Raw genomic sequence first — 17,385 nt, 5'->3', positions numbered from 1 at the left:
TCTATTAGGGAGTGTAGTTACAGTTTAAAACTGATTTAGACTTAGATCAGATATTAGCAATAAACTCTCTACTGTGAAGGTGGTGAAACACTGGAGCAGTTTGTCATTAGAAGTTGTGGACACCCCTTCTCTGGAAGTGTTTAAGCCTAGGTTGGATGGGGCTTTGAGCAACCTGGTCTGGTGAAAGGTGTCTCTGCCCATGTTTATGTAATAATGAAAGTGACAGAGTTCTGCCTTAATTGCTCTCAGGCTGGATTCATCACAACTTCTACCTTGTTTGAGATGCTTTAGAATATCAGCATTGTCTGTATGGGTTGCCTGCAAAAGCATTTTTTACCCTGGGCTTACAGTTTTTACCAATAGAATTACCAGTAGCAACCAGCAGTACCAGTGGGTACCAGCGCAAAGAGGTCTGCAGACTGCGTCCTTTCCAAAGGTCTATTCTGGCAAATACTTAGGAACACACATATTGTTCCTCCCACCCCAAAATGGATGAGATTAGGAAAAGGCAAGCAAGAATGATTTCATTTAAATGAAGTATTTCTACTCAATTTATAAAACACCCATCTGTGAGGGTGATCCATTTTGTATTTCCATTCAAGAAATCATTTTGCTCTGAACTAAATGTTTCATGTGATTTAAAATTTATTTCTTCTTCTTTTTTTTTCCCCTTTTTTTCCCCCTTCTGGTCTTCCTGAACTGTGGTTTTTTGTTTTGTTTCTGTTTTGGGGGTGGGGTTTTTTTGTGTGGTGTTTTTTTTTTGCCTTTTTGTTTTTGGTTTTTTTTTTTGAAGGGTGAGTAGGGTGTTTCAAGAGAATTTTTCAGTCTGGAAACAGAAAGATCCATTAGTTTCACAGCTGTAGGTGTAAATGCTTTGACTTCTGACTTCAACGGAAAGCTACTCTAGTTTGCAGTGCCATAAATGATTTTATTTTTTTTTAAATCAGACCTTAGGTGAGACTATTTTATTTCAATAAACTCACTGTAATTAGCTACCTCTAGTAGTTCAAATGAGGGTATCAGTTCCCCCTTATTGTAGATTTGAAGCTCATAAGAAATCAAAGGGCTGATTGTGACAGTAGTTATCTCTGTTTTAAACTCTGTTGACCTCATTAAATCTACACCAGATTGATACTCTGGTGGAGAAGAATCAGAATCAGACCAAGAACTTGGAACTTATGTTATTTTTAGCACCATAAAATCCCCTGTTTTGTAAAGCACAAGAATTGCCACAGGGCCCATAAATATTTTGTGAATCTGGTCAACAGATAAAAGTAGAAAATACTTAGAACATGAAGAAATTCATCTGTCTATTGACAGTGTCTTATGGAAGAACAAGAGTCTAGGTACAACAAGGTAATAATGAATTTAATGAAAATCTACAGACATTGAAGTTGTAAGCTGAGCTGCTGTTGAAAAAGATAGTACACATTTTTGCCCATATAGCAGAATTTCTTGGCTGAATATCTATGAGTAGATTTCCATTGATAATAAATATGGAGGAAATTATTTATCGTACATGATAATTAGACTTTCCCAAGGCTATGTATTCAGCTAGTTACAGATACTGAATAATAACACAGGCATTATTTCTGACATTCTGCCTATACACACACAAAAAGGAGAAAGAAAAAAAGAGGATGATAGGAGCTAAACCTTGCCATAACTTTTTTGTTTGTTTGTTTAAAATATATTAGTATCAGCATAGGGGTAAGTTAATTAATATTTACATGTGATTTTATGTAATGACACATAGCATGGAGTGTAAATCATACCTCATCTCTACCTGTGAAGTAGAAGAGAACAAAAAACAAACTGTCTGGAGTTTACCCAGGACTTCATTAAGACTTGCATGCAGGCTAACTTTAAGCAAGATCTCAACCTTTGGTTTTAACCAGTTTCAAATTGATCCTTGCAGGGGGAAAAAAAAATTCTTCAGTTTCTACTTGCAGTCATCACTCACATTCAGCTAACAGCAGTTCTTCTGTTACCTCAAGCAATATGGAGCTATACTTCTGTTATAAGAGGATCTCGATTTCATATACCCTCTTGCCATCAATTTATAGTGCCTAGCACAGTGGCAATTGCAAAGACCTCAGAAACAATACATTCCTAGCCTGTATGTTTTTAATTATATTTCCAAGCATCATTTGCTGTTGGCAACTTGACGTTATTTTGATTTTGCTGAGGTGAAATATATGAGTTTCAAATACAGCTTTGAAATTGATTAGGAATTAATATGGCAGCATTACAGACATAGTAGATTTACTGATGCTTTTGCAGCTCTGTGTGAACTCCCCTAAGGAAAACCTATTGTGACCAGATCCAGAGTGATATGAGCAAAGTAGCTGAGACTGGAGATAAGAGATCAGAGGAAAAGGAATCAAATAGGTAAAACCAGAAGGGGAGTCTGTCATGGACAAAAAAAATTACATCCATCCACCAAAGAAACCCAAAGAGGTGTCACAGGAAAGCTGGGATATGGCTGAATTGTGAATAAATTAATCAAGTTTTCAAGGCAATCAGTAAATTTAATTTTTTTTAATTTAAAAAAAAAAAAAAAAAAAGAGTAAATATCCTGTGCACTTCTCAGAACAACATTAACAAAACTAAACCTGGAATCACATAGCTGATGTTGTTCACAGCCCAGCCCCATGCAGCAGGTGTAAGCACACTCTGGAAGTGCTGCTTCTGGGACAGGACTTGCTAGTGCTCCTTTTTGGGAGCATTTCTCGCTGACACCAGAGGAGATGGGAGTGCCTGGGAGGAGAGAGTCTTGTCTGGAAATGTTAGTAGCTGCATTACACTGTTAACCCTTCTGGCTTTTCTCTTCTTAGGAGCTGCATTGAGGGCACAGTTTTTGTCATGCTAAATACACAATTGTTATCAGTTTACATGTAGCTTTATGTACAGAGCAGGACTGGTGGTGAAGAGAACAGAGGATGTGTGCATGTATAAACAGTGACTATGAAGTGCTATAGTCAGTTCTGTCTTAGCTAGTGGCTTCTTACATGTTTAAAACCAGATTAAGCCTTCCAAGGGTGAGTGTGGCAGCAGGTTGCTACCATGTGAGATGCAATATGCTCACATAGTGCTGGTGTAAGGAGGGGCAGTGTAGGCTCCCAAGTGTTCATTGTTCTATCTTTAGAAAAGGAGTCACAGCAGTAACCATGCCATTGACATACAGACAGTAAACAGCTGAACAAAATCACATTCCCAGCCCATCACTGGGCACTCAGAACTGTGCTGAAGTGATTAAATAGCACCCCAAGGAAAATGTTAGCAGTATCCTGATTAGGGACCTCCAGCATGTTTTTGCATTTCCTCTACTTTCACAGAGACTCTCACTCAAGTTTCCTGTTTTAGTAGCTATCACTCACCCCTTATATTTAATTAAAAATGCAGTTTGGGCTTTAAGGTTTTCAAACTAAATTTTTCCTTCAACTTTATTCACACTTCTCAAATCTCACTTTGTATACTGAGATTTTAGCAAAACTCAAATGGCTAATTAAAAATCAGTGTCTCAACTGATTTGGTATTTCATATGTTCTTCATGAAACCTGGAAAACTGAGAACTTCTCAAACACGAGGTATCGACTATGGTGTTTATATCATTTTGTCTTTGGGACAAAATGATGTAACTGTGGATGATTAAATCCTTCTAGCTTTCTAGACACTTGGATTCAGAACCAGATTTGGATTTTGGACTGCCCTGCACCTTTGTCAGAAATCTTTCCACTCATATTCATCTGTATTGCTCCTCAACTTTGTCTCGAGTTGGTGCACCCAGTAAGGTAGGTTTGGAGTTGAAAGCAGTAAAACCAAAAATCTTGCACATAGTCCCATCTTTAGATTTGATGTTGTTCACATTCAAGGCAGTGCAATGTCAGCACAAGTACTTAGCTTACATGGAAGCAGACCTAGCTGCCGATGCTGTTTCATCACATACAATGAAAATATCTCAATGAATTTCCAGCTTCAAAAGTTAGGATCTTTGTAGAGCAGCTGGCTTGGAATTTTAAACAAGCCTTATATATGTTCTTGCTCAGCAATGTGTCCCTGAGTATTAAGTAGGATTTATTCTTCAGAGGTTAAAAGAGAAGGTCTGTTCCTAAAACGACTGATTTTTATTATGAATATTCAAAAACCCAGTTGCAGGCATGAATGCTAGGATTGCATTTTGTCCTGTAAAATAACTCTGGCAGAAATTTTTTCTCAACTACCCAACGTGAAACATCATATTATCATGGTATGACCTCACACTGCATTTCTTACACTTATGTATGCAAATGGTCATATTTACATGTGTACACCCCATTCACATATTCAAATTCAATGTAAATAAGTATTTTAGATCAAGGAGATTAATTAGATGTGTCTCACGGTTGACACACTTTCTACAGAGGCTAGATCACTGAGACCCAAGTGCTGGGCTCTTATCCGAGAAGACAGATGGCAATTTCCTTTTGATAAGAGTTCATTTTTTTAGCAGCAAGGGAGCCCTGAAGTAACCATTTTTCTTGTGGGGAAAGCATCTTTCAGAAGCCAGATAAATCATTCTAAAATAGACAAACACAGGAACTGAGGAACTAATCAACCTGAAATGAGTGGAGTTGCAGTCCCTTTCAGAAAGTTTAGGAGATGTCTTTTGCTTTCATTCTTGCCACACACAGGAACTACTTCAGAAAACTAGAGAATTCAGATAGTATTTTTCAGTACTCTTTCCTCTTTTATAGGCACCAATACAATTTATGAGGTAGTTTATTTACAGTGTGTTTGCATCATGCATAAAATAAACATTTGTAGATATTTTAGAGATCAGAAACACAGAAGCTACATAAGCAGAGTAAACCAGGACTGCTCTGTTTAATTAAAATCTGGAGCAGCATGTGGCAGTTTATATGGATCTGGAACATTTTATACTTGTAAGTTAAAAAGGTGGACAGCCAGGAGCTAACAGAACTAGAGACTGCAGGCAGTTCTTGGGTACTGACCTGCTGCTAAAACTACAAATCAGCTACTCCTTGTAGTTATTTATATTTAAATATACTAAATATATTCCTTTTGGTAAACAGCCTCAGATACACTGACAACTTGAATTTAGTTTATCATGTAGTTTATTTGTTCCAAACAGGAACGCTTTCCTCCAGTCTCTTTTCTTTCTTTTTTATCTGTCACTAATAGAGCAGTAGCAAAAATGGCAAAGGTGCTTTCCACTCACTCCTTGCCTGTCTCCTAATGTGTTCTTCTTTATTCATGTCTCAAGTAGTTAGGTCCTGGAAAGCTGGGCATGATATCTGCTCTTTATTTGCTTTGCCATGGATATATGAAAAATACACTTTTTAAATTTTGTTAATTGTTATTGGCTTTTTAGGCTGGTTCCAGTTTGACCAGCAGCACCTTTCTTACAAAGACATTGTGAGAAATTTTGTGCATCCTCCTCTATCCGTGTCATATCAAGGCATACACAAGCAGTGCATGCTTCCCATCACCTCAGGTCACGTCACTTTGCATCAAATCAAGTCACGTCACATCAGTGATACCACTATCAGTACTTATTCCTGATAGAAAATTCAGCATAGATTTAGACAGCAAATAGCTCAGCCACAATAAATGCATATAATGAGCAGATTAAGTATCTGTGAGAACCAGATATTTTAAGCATCCCTGGCAAGTTGGTGCTTTCAGATATTGCAATGCCCTTGTCTCTACACTGTACTCTGCACATGATTTCCGATATGTGTGTATATACTGAAATGTCTCTGAGCAGCCTCTTTGGGACTCTTGCCACCCACAACCATTTGCAAACACAGATCTGTGCAGTTTTGAAATAACCAAACATTATTGCATGGGTCTACAATGTAACTGCATTGTATGGTTTATAGGTTGGTCATAGCTGAGCACTGTATGAAAAACAAATGTTGACAGATAATTATTTTTTTTTCATAATTTGGGAATTGCTTCAAACATTTGTCTGCTCAGGCATGCCTTCAAAGAGTTATGCATGATTAGGCTCTGTGACAGCCATTTTATTAGACATTTTACCTTGTTGTTCATTTATAGAAGTTAAATGTTGTAATTATCCTGTTACATTCAGTAAAAAGGAGAGGGGAGGGGAGGGAAGAAAAAAAAACAATGCAACAAAAAAAAGCCTCTAACTGATAGCTAAACCAAGTGGGGTTTCCAGAATGTTTAATCATAGTACTTTTTGGAATAATATTACCTTCTTTTATTTTCTGTTGCCTCTGTATTCTCTTTTGTCCTTCTTGGGACCTGCACATTCACAAATTTCTTGAAAATCTGACTTATTTTTACTTAAGACTCTAAATATAAAATAAATCAGCAGAGCTCAAGCATCCACAGTTGGAAAACTTGGCTGTAAAAGTCTGTGTAAATGCTAAGTGGCTTTCTTGTTGTTGATGAACAGTATTTGGCACTCATGGCTGTGATATCTAGGTTTTAAATTGAGATTAAGGATTAAGTTGAATCTGTCTTTCCAGCATCTTTTTTTTAATTCCTTCAGGATTTTTGAGATTCAACATAGGTCCAGGGAGCTATCAGCTGGTTCAACATATATGTGCATATTGAAGACAATAGGAATATAAGCATTAATACTATGTAAAGAATTTGCCAGAAGAGCTACTAGGGACTTTGAAGGAAAATTAGCATCTTTGTCAATTCATTCATGCTGAGAGACCAGGCATGTGAGTTTCTAGATTGGAATGCTCTGTTTCTGTGACTTCAAAGTGTTGAAGACACTTGAATGTTGTTATTGTTAGGTATAACCTACAGTTACTGGAATGGGATGGTGTGGTGGGTTAGCTTTTACCCATTCATTCACTGCCTCAGTACGATGAGGGAGAAAACAGGATGAGAAAGCTCATGGGTCAAGATAGACTGCTTACCCATCACTGTTGTGGGAAAACAGACTCAACTTGGTTGTAATTAACTTTAATTTATTGTCAATTAACATAGATCAAGGTAGTGAGAAACAAAAAGACAAACATTAAACAACTTTCCTTCCCCTTCTCCCACACCTAACTTCATTCACTCAATCCCAGATCTTCTACCCACCCTCACTGGTGCAGGGGCCATGAGGGGCTACTATCTGTAACAGTTCCTCTCTGCTCCTCCTTCCTCATCACACTTTTCCACCACTCTGAAGTGGGCTCTCCATTGATCACAGTTACCAGGAAATGCCCATCTTCTACAGTTAGGGGTCCTCTGAGAGCTACAGTGGGGATACCTGTTCTGCTGAGGAGCACCTCCTCATTGTTTCTCTGATCTTGATGTTCCCGTTGCTGTGTTCACTTTCTGTTTTTACCCTTCTTCTCTGAAGCTTCCCCACTACCAAAACTTTACCATTTACATCCAATGCAGATACAATGCTTGATCATGGTAATGACCAAGGCACCAGAATATTCTCAAAGGCCTGTGCCCATTTTGAAAATTTTTTTAAGGCAAAGTGACTTCTACCCAGAATCTGTCTCATGAGCTGTTATGAAAAAAAATAGGGATAAAACCCACTAAACACTAATTGATTTCCTTTCTCTGATCATTTTCACATTGTCTGGGTAGAAAAATAAGATGTGTTTCTGATTGAGCGTTATTGCTGAATTATTCTCAACTTTTAGAGTTGTTATCTAAATCAAAGGGTGTTTCTGTTTTCCCTTGAAAAGTGATGGTTAGACATGCTCTCAGTAGCTGATCTAGTAGTGTGATGCTCCCTACAGAAAGGATTGTCTGAGAACATAAGAGACTGAGGATTTGTTGGTCCCTAATCGAATACACTGCTTTTCTACACTAATTTAATCTCTAGGAGATATCTAGAAATGTGATTTTTTAAAACAACCTTCCTGAAAAACACCAATACTCTTTTGTAAAATTAAGTTATGCCTGCTGTTATTTCACAATATGCCCCTCTGTTCTCCATTGCTGCATTCAGACCTCCACTCTTAGCCTCTCCCACAAGTCCTTTAGAAAGAACACAAGACCTAACTTTATTCTTGTACTGAGACTAGATAAAGTGACCTTACCTTTCACCTTACAGGTCCACTTTTTCATATTATGCTCTGGCATCCTGAAATGCCTTGGCTTTCCATCAGTCAAACAGTTTGGTGGTTTTTTTTCCTTTATATTTGTTGAATGAGTCATACTGTAATGAATAAACCTGGCTCTTTGATTTCCAGACCTGGGCAATGAAGGTTAAGTTAGATATGCCCTTCATAGAGAAAAGTAGAATTACGGTGTAGGCTATCAAATCCCACCCTGTATTCCACAATACACGAATGCTTGATCAGTTTCTCACAGCAAGTTCACTGAGACACTAAGGTAGCTTTGGTAAAAAGGAGAGGAAGAGGGTCTTCTTCCAGAAGTAGTATACGCAGCTCACAGGAAAGCTGCTTGCAGCATTGATTCTGCCACTCCTCTCTTGATTTATTATTTTTAAGACTGTTTCTTAACCCTAGGAACTTCACAAGTCAGAGTTTTTGGTTATTGTAAGTAGTGCCTCTTCCATCCTCCATCACTTTAGCAGTTAGCTTAATTTGTGTGAGTTCTGCTTACTGCAGTGGAATGGCTTTACATGGAGTTAAAAGAGAACAACTTCTGTATTATTTTCCTTTAGAAGTTCAGTCAGAACAATGTACTGAAGGTACTCAGTTATTACAAAATTCTTCCTCATAAAGTTTGCTTCCCCATATAATCATGTCATTAGTGGAGGCAACCTTTAGAGGGCTGGCCTGTCACTTTAAACTAAGACCGCTATTACCTGGTGTTGTGGCTGGTGTTTTGAGAGGGAGCAGAAATCTGGGCACTGGAATTGACTGCTCCAAGTGTGTCAGTCTTCCAAATTAAATCATTATTTATATGCAGAAACAAAATGTGAAGATCCCTTTCATAATACATTTCTATTACTTCCAGTAAGTGTTCTCAGGGATCTGACCTGCACTGAGAAATGGGTTAAACCTCTCAAGTCACAGATTATATTTTTTAAATAAAAGCAAGATGTAATAATGTGATAGGAGTTACCTTGGTGTCTGGACATAATGAAATGGGTTGTTTTTTTCTTCATCCTCTGTTTGCACACAATATAAACGGGATCGGTTGAACAGAGTGTAACTCACAGTCAACAGCTTCTCAAAGCACTCAAAAGAAAAATGCATCTTCTTATTTTCAATCAAACTTATGAATAGCTGGGGATGTTTTTATATGCACTTCGAAGTCTCTTACCCTATGAGTTGGCCCATTCACTGTGATTTTTCCTGGAACATGGTACTACCCAGGGTACCTATGCATATCATAGCCTCTGCCATCATTTTTAATAAGTAGCTTATCTCTGTGATGCATTTTAAAGCAATCCTGAGTGTCTCCAGGGTTTGTTGTAATTAAATTTTATTGTTGTATTTGAAAATAGTACCGGTTTTGAAGACTGGAGCAAGTAAAATGGAAAGGAGATTGTAGGAAGTGATATTCTGATTTTTAGAAGTTTTTAACTCTTCACAGTTTCTAGATTCACAAGCTTACTTATGTTTCCCAAGTAACTGTTCTATAGGCTACTGAAGCTGTAAACTATGCAAGGAATGTAGTTTATTAGCTGGTATCAGGTAACTGTGCAAAAGATTGCTGTTTATACCTGTAAATCAGATGTTATAGGATCATAGGGGCAGTAATTAGTGGGTTCCTGATAAGATTGCAGATGGGCTTTTCTGAAAGTCTTACACTTTTACTGCTGCCCCTAGTTTCACGTGCAAGGGCATTGCCCTAAGGCCCAGTGCTGCCCTTTAAGTACTGTGGAGAAAGACAGCATTTACGAGCTTCTGATCTGGACAATAAAGAAATCTCACTGTTTTGAGTAGTAAAGTGACAAGTTCTTCTCTAGCATTACTCAGCATGACACTGACACACTCAGGCACCACCACCCCAGCCACTGAGGAGTGCACACAACCACATTTGGATCACATCTTTTGCAGTCAGTGGAAGCACTCTTGCTAAATGCACCCAGGGATTGAGCTTTGCCTTGGTCTTTGTGCTCACCTGCCCTGTCTTCACAGCTCATGAGTACTGCTAACCAAGCAGTCATTGCACCTTCCTGACCCCCCTTCCCCCCCATCCCTTCCCCCTTGTGTTTTTTTCCTGCTTGATTGTCTTGCCGTCGAATAGCACAAACTGTTTTTGGAGACTCATATCACAATTTTTTCCAAATCAAACTATTTCCTCCAACAATGTCATCTTTTCTGTCCAGTATTGCTACTAATCTTTATTTAATTATTTACTTTACAATTTCTAGAGGGATTGGATGTGCCCAAGGTGCCCCTTTAGGCAACACTTTATATCAAGGTTCCATTTATAAATACTTCATGAAGGGCTAATGAATGATTAATCAATGTTTTAATGTATGACCAATCAATTGTTGTAGAATTTGCAACATCCAACAGACAAACAGGTTTCTTATAAGCATAGATTATAACTATACCTGACATCTTCTACTGATGAGCTTCTAAACATCCATAACATACACACTACTCATATCTGTAACATGCTTAAAACATCTACTAATCACTGATTAATTTTTTATAACCTATTCTGAAGCCAAGCCTGTCTGAGGACTCTCCCTTACTGGAAGAGTCTGTGACCCTCCATTTCTATAGGATTGATAATTTACTTGTCATCTAAGGACTTAGAACTCCTATTAATTTCAGCTCAAACATTAAGGTTTTCTGAGTTAAATTCAGCATTTTCACCTCAGCCTGAGAAAAAAATGTATTTCCTGTCCCCAGACCTTTTTCTCCCTCAAACTTCTGGCTATTTTACTCTGCTAGTGTGTGTTTTTCAAGCTCTGCAAAAACGTGATGATTTGTAGAGAGGAAACCCACTCTCAAGTACATTTACAGCCTGTTGCACTCTGATTGTTCTCAGGACATCTGTCCCAGAGATGATGACTGCCAGCATTTTAGTTTTAATTTTTTTCAAATTTTCATCCATGTGTGCTTGAATCAAAGTTTGTCCTTTCTCAGAAAAGGATGAGAAAATATAAACTTCATAATAATCAGGTGAAGAAACCATCTCCCAGAGGACATCTGATTCTGACAGAAGAACATATACTTTGTATGTTTGATAAGAGTGTCCCTCTGTGGTGTTCCCAGAATCTCCTAAGGTGAAAATCATGACTGTGCTCTATGTTTAATAAATAGCACCCAGGTAGGACTGAAAGGGGTGGGACAACTCATTTTATGAACATTTGTGAATCTTGTCATTAATCATTTGCAGCTGAAAAGCTGTAAATTGCTCAGTATCACATTTTGAAAATGAATTTTGAATTTTCAGTCAATTTCTACTGACCAAGATTAAATCCTCTGTTGTGACTTACATAGATGTTGAGATCCATTACTTAATGATACAAATTAAAAGGATCTGCAGGTTCTTCTCATTTCTAGGGTCATTAGTAAAATAGTCTCTGTTCCAAATATCTCCATGTAAATATCCTTTTCAAGTCAAACACTGATCTTGCACTGATTGCTGTTTACAGCAGGATGAGGCTGCCACACCTGTGGCTTTAGCACATTTAACCTAATGAAACACATCAAGCATAACCCAAAAAAACCAAACAAAAAACCCAAAACAAAGAAAACAAAACAAAAACCCAAGGCATAATAAAAAGCTTTTTTTTAAAGAGTTTTATTCTTCAGTATTAACATGGAATTTCCTCTGGGTTTTTAAAAACCATTCATTGTCAAAGACACCAAAACCAAAGAAACAAGGACCTCTGGAAACTACTCAAGCTCGTGGAGTTGACAGTTTTTACCTACATTAGCCCAGTCACTTTTGTGTTACCCGGTTAGCACTCTGTGTTTCTGCGATTATCAGGGGGTTTACCATGATCTTTTCTTTCTTTTTTCAGCTGGTTAATAATCCATTAGCAAGCCAAGCAGCAGCGGCTGCAGCAGCAGCAGCCATGGGCTCAATAGCAAGCTCCCAGGCCTTTGGCAATGCCCTCTCCAGTCTTCAGGGGGTCACAGGTCAACTCGTTACTAATGCACAAGGACAGGTGAGTAGAAGATGAAGCAAACAGTGAATTCTGATGGCAGGCTGATCTTGGGACAAAAATGAGTTCCGCTTGTATGACATCAATTTAAAAGTGCACATATTGAAGATAAATAAATATTGATTTGCCAGACAAGGTAAGAAATGGGAAGTCTGAGAACCAGGAGGAAGTTAGGAGCTGTTCGAAAGTGTTTCCAAGACAGAAAAGGATTAGGGTTTTAGTTTAGTTCAGCCTTATGAAAAGATTACAATTGTGCAATAATATGCTATCTTTAAAGTCTAGCACCCCTGTAATTCTTACCAAACACACCAGCTGTCTTCTTCCACTTATACATGCCTAATTACAGATAACTATATTAAAGTGGCACTCTACTGATGAGACTACACTTTCTTGCAAATTGAAGCATTTCTGTATTACTTCACTTCTAGAAAGGTATTAAGTGCTTTAAGCAAAGGAACACAACTTAATTTGCAATGAAGTATCTGGGATGGATTAACTGGGTGGCTTACTCATAAGTAAATTAAGTGATTTGCAATGAATCTGAAAGTCAGCAATGGAAATTTGGGAGAAATTTTTACTTTAAAGAAAATTTTCAAAATGAAAACTTGAACAATGTTCATGGTGTGTCTAAAAGAGTGTATATGTTACGTGGGTTTGGGAGCTGTATATTCATTGCAAGCTATTTTAGTTTCGGTCTCAGTAGGGTACAGAAGGATATGCATCTGAATCCATCTATATAAAAATAATGCCATTGATGCAGCATGCTTAAGTAGCTTTCAGACTGTGGCCACTGTCAGTCTTTACTTCCTAGGACTTAAATGAACACTACTACTTGTTTCACATAAAGTCAGTGCAACAAATCTCTCACTATAACTTATGACTAGAGCTGGTAGCTGAGTAATTTGAATGTGATTGTTCTAAATGCTACAAATTGGGCATACAGTGATACCGAGGCCTAATATCCACACAAGCACTGTGGGTAAACATTTCTTTAAATGATGCAGCTTGGGTGATGTGTGAATCTAAAGTTTGGTTTCTACAGTTTGTTTTCTAAACTTGATTTACTACAGAGGGGGAAACAAACAAACCAACCAACCAAAAAACACGAGGAGCAGAGTTTTTCCTGGTAATTCTCTATCAGCACGTTACATAGTTGGAACAAGTGTGGCATTTCTCCTTTTGGCCCATTAAAAATTAAAAGAAAACACTTTACAGAAGCCCTTCCTCTTTTTCTTCTTTTTCAACATAACACATAAACAAAGATGCATCCTGAGCTTCACTATCACCATCCAAGTCCCAGGAAAAAAAAATGCTGACCTTGTTATATTTACTGGGTGGGTGCAGAATTGTTCCATCACTACCCCGAGGGTTGAACGATGGAGCTTGTCAAAGTGAGGCCTTATCTAATGAATCATCTTATCGCAGGTGCACACCACACATATTAAAGGAGGATTGTATGAACAATGTGCCCTCTACAATAACCTTTCAATGTCTACTTTAACCCTTGTTTCAATCCCTTTTCATCAAAGGATCATTTTATGCAGCCAGCTTTAAATGGAGGCTCTCAAAAGCCTATTAAGATTTCTGGAGGAATGGAGTATTGGTTTGGAAGAAAAGTTGGTTATAATACCTATAACTCATAGTCAGATCAGCTCCAACCTAGAAGCTTGCTTGTTTCTATCTTTGCTCCAGAAATGGTCCACAATCACCGCTCACACGAGTCACCTGGTACCCAAGATGTTCATTGTAAGAGCTGAAGATACAAACCTGGACTAGTTTTTTGATAGTTTTCCCTTTATGTGTTCTCCACAAAAACCATAAGAGAAGTGTGGCCATTCATTGTGTCGTTAAAAAAAGATACTACTGTGAGGATATCAGTGAATGAAACTATAGATTCCCACAGGCTGTCTTTTTTATTCCACACATAATGTGAAGTCCAATAATTCCACAGGTTGCAGAGAAAGAGAAAAAGAAAGGAAGAATCTTCCCTATTGTTGGCTAAAATTACAGAATCTATCTGTTTGCCTTTCTCTTTTAAATAAGGGCTGTCTTTTTATTACTTGTTTTTATAAATGTGCCTTGGTTTATAATCAGTGCTGCAGACAACGCCACAATATAGATAAATATTGATAATAAGTGTGTAATATAACACCCATTTTTATGGGATTCAGCATAAAACCATTTTTGCTTAGAGCACAGTTCTGAAGCTATCTGTCTACAGAACAGAACTATTCAGTGTAATTAAACTACAGTTCAGAAATTAAATAGTATTTCCTGCAAATGAATGAAAGTATAACAACTGAACAAAAACTGACAGGCATTTTTCATCAATATTTGAAGCATAAGCAAATAATAATTTAAGATACTTGTTTCTAAATGATCCACTTGAACTCATTAAGGAGTCAAATTGCCACTGCATGTTAAAAACTTGCCTTCCAAAACTGCCCCTTGCAAAGAATCGCAAGTGTGACACCCAAAATTTGCTCCTGCAAATATAAGGCTGGATGACTCACGAGACTGCTTGTATGTGCAGTCTTTGTAATTATATGCTGCTTCTGTTATAGAAATTCAGGGCTTGTACAGGTCCATCTGTCTAGCTAAATATATGGTGATCAGTAATCCCTGGGGACATTAAGCTGTAGATCAAATCCAACATCCTACGGCAAATTTAGGGAAACAATCTTTTAAATTACATATGGTGTGGCCTTAATTTCCAGGAGTTCTATTTCTTACAATCACAATAACATTAGATTAACAATAATTTCTATATCATGTTTGTTATTAGTTTTATCATTGAATTCACAATTACAGCATGGGGTTTTTGGAGTTTTTTTATACTTTGGATGGCATTATGAGGCATAATACCAGAGCTCCTCAAGACTACTGTAGCAAAGAGATCTAACCCATTGGAATAATGAGATTAGATAACCTGATTAATTTCAAATAGTACAGGTAGAGGACTCTAAATCAAATTTTCATTTTCAGAGGCATATTATGAAGAGCTATTGGCCCATGTAACATGGTTTACGTTCTGTTTGCCCTCAGCACTTTCCAGGAAGCGTTTGCAGGACTAGGCTTTCATATCTTAAATTTAAGAGCCAGGGGAGCACTATTGTTAGATTCCACACTCCCAGCAGATGCACTGATTTCAAAGGGAAGCTGTCCACCCGCTCAACTTCATCTTGCACTCATAGTAGACTCGATGATCTTTGAGGTCTCTTCCAACCTTTGTGATACTGTGATACTGTGATATCCTGGTGCTATTGCTGCACTTGAATTCTTCAGAGATGTTAACAACCACATATTTCTCTTTTTTCACCCTGTTGTTGCAAATAACAGAAAATACTAAGAGTTTTGAGTGGGTTTTGCTGTGCCTATTAAGTACAAGACATCTGTATTTTGGCTGTCTCTTTAACCTTTGTGGGGTGATAAATCACAGAATTATGGAACCAAGGCTGATGCTTCTGGTTTCCTTGAGAGCTTCCTTCAAGCCATCTTCCTGCTTTGGATAAACCATAGTGGTTATTTGTTACTGGTTGCATTCACAGAAGTCTCTTTATCAGGATCAAGTATATTTTAACTACAGGTTAGTTTAGTTCCTTTTCTTGAAAAGGTGAGTGTTTTCTAAAAGGAGAAAAATGCACCCTAATTCATCAATTGCAAAGTAACATTTTACTATAAAGAGTGAAAAAAATTTCATTTTGAAATTGTGATATGCATTAATTTGCATTATGAAATTGTGATAAAGGAGTGCAATAGATTCTTTTTATTATTAGATAATAGAAAAACTTAAATGTGATGTAATTGAACCATGCATACTTTAATCGAATAGTGAATTTAATTGGGGTGGCATCAATGTAATCTAAGACTGTCCTTCGAGGAACTCGGGCTTTGTTGTGCCCACTCCTCACTCTTTAGATGTGAAAACCTTCTGTATATGAAAAACGTGGAGCACAGCTCCACCCTGGCAATTAACAAAAAAAATAACTAATTTTTGAGAGTTGTAGTCCACAAGTAGCTCAGGAAACTATAGAGCGAGAAAGGCATTGTTGATCCAATTAGATAATAGGAATACTTTGGTTCTCATTATTCTGATGAGAGGGTACACGTTTGCTCTTTGAGCTTCTTGATGGTAAATGGTGCTAATGAGGCCTGATGGATTCCCTGCTCCTAACAAGCCTCTCAGCAGTGCGAGTGATTACAATGGAGATAGATTTGATGGGATGCGCTCCCTTTTGTAGTGTCTCAGCTGCTGACACTCTGCGACATAATCAGGTCACAGAGCCGGTCACAGCCATCAGCAAAAGCCATAGCTCTATCCCTCATTATTAAAGTGCATTATTCAGTTCCAGGCCTTCACAATACTGCCAAGGGCCTTTTTTTTCTTCTTCTTCTTCTTCTTTTTTTTTTTTTTTTTTTTTTCATGTTAAGCATCAGTTCTCAAATACAAGAGTTAATAAAATCATCAGCTAAAGAACTAGTAAATTACAGAAATGGAAATAAAGCACTCCCTTTCAAATTCGTTGAAGGATCACAATTAAATAAGCAGGGACTTTCTCGTCACCACACACTGCACAGTACAATGTAATATGTCATGTGCAATAAAAACAGGGAACAGAGTTTTAAAGAAACAGCGCTGTCCTCATTGTGGACTGGCTTGGAAAGTACCAAAGGATCTTTCAGTCCAAAGGAAATTTCCATCTTCCCAAATGCTACATGTGCACGTGCAAGTACTGTTATCATCACCGTTTGCCATGACTACTTTTTTCTAAAGTAGTAAGGATCACTACTTAGAATTAATTCTAAGCGTAGCAGCTGTCTTGTCTTAAAGTAGCCAAGGCCACAATCTAGAAAATATATGATAGGCCACGGTGCTTTGAACTACTCTAATCCCATGGACAAGGCCATTTTCTTCTTTTGGAGGGTGAGCTAACTACAAAAATGGTGTGGAAAAAGGTGGTTGTAGCATTTTTTTTTCTATTCCAATTGTGTTCAGCTGAGGCTATCTGCCCTCCAAAAGAAAATACATTTTTAAATGTCATTTAGTCAAAGAGGTGAGGGAAAACTGTGTGGATAGCCCTCATTGCTGATTTATTTATGAACTTCTCATTTTGGTTTCATTTCAGCTGATTATTAGATTTCAGATAAATATAAATAAGATATTCTAATATGAAATGTATACCTTTACAGGGATTTACTCTCTTTCTGTTAAATCACTGAAGCACATTTTCAGTCACAATGGTGTCACTTTTTGTAGAGCTACAACTGAAGGGACTAATACACTGCACTATTTTGGCTGTTTCTCTTATTCAGCTCTATAGTTATTCCTCCTTTTTCTTGCT

At 37.6% G+C, this 17,385-nt stretch overlaps 1 protein-coding gene across 7 annotated transcripts in view; it reads left to right on the top strand.

Annotated features, from left to right (window-relative positions):
* Positions 1–17,385, top strand: part of POU6F2 (POU class 6 homeobox 2) — a 321,124-nt gene that overhangs the window by 246,738 nt on the left and 57,001 nt on the right. For 6 of the 7 annotated variants that reach the window (XM_054161003.1, XM_054160996.1, XM_054161000.1 and 3 more), the window contains one exon: positions 11,900–12,046. The exons of the other annotated variant lie outside the window; for it this stretch is intronic. In XM_054161003.1, coding sequence (XP_054016978.1) covers positions 11,900–12,046 — 147 coding nt within the window. The remainder of the gene's footprint in view (positions 1–11,899; positions 12,047–17,385) is intronic. 7 annotated transcript variants of the gene reach the window in all.

The sequence above is a fragment of the Dryobates pubescens genome, chromosome 4 (assembly GCF_014839835.1).
Source record: "Dryobates pubescens isolate bDryPub1 chromosome 4, bDryPub1.pri, whole genome shotgun sequence".
Classification (NCBI taxonomy): Eukaryota; Metazoa; Chordata; class Aves; order Piciformes; family Picidae; genus Dryobates; species Dryobates pubescens.
Note: the sequence above shows the minus strand (reverse complement) of the source record. Positions and strands in the feature narration are given on the sequence as shown.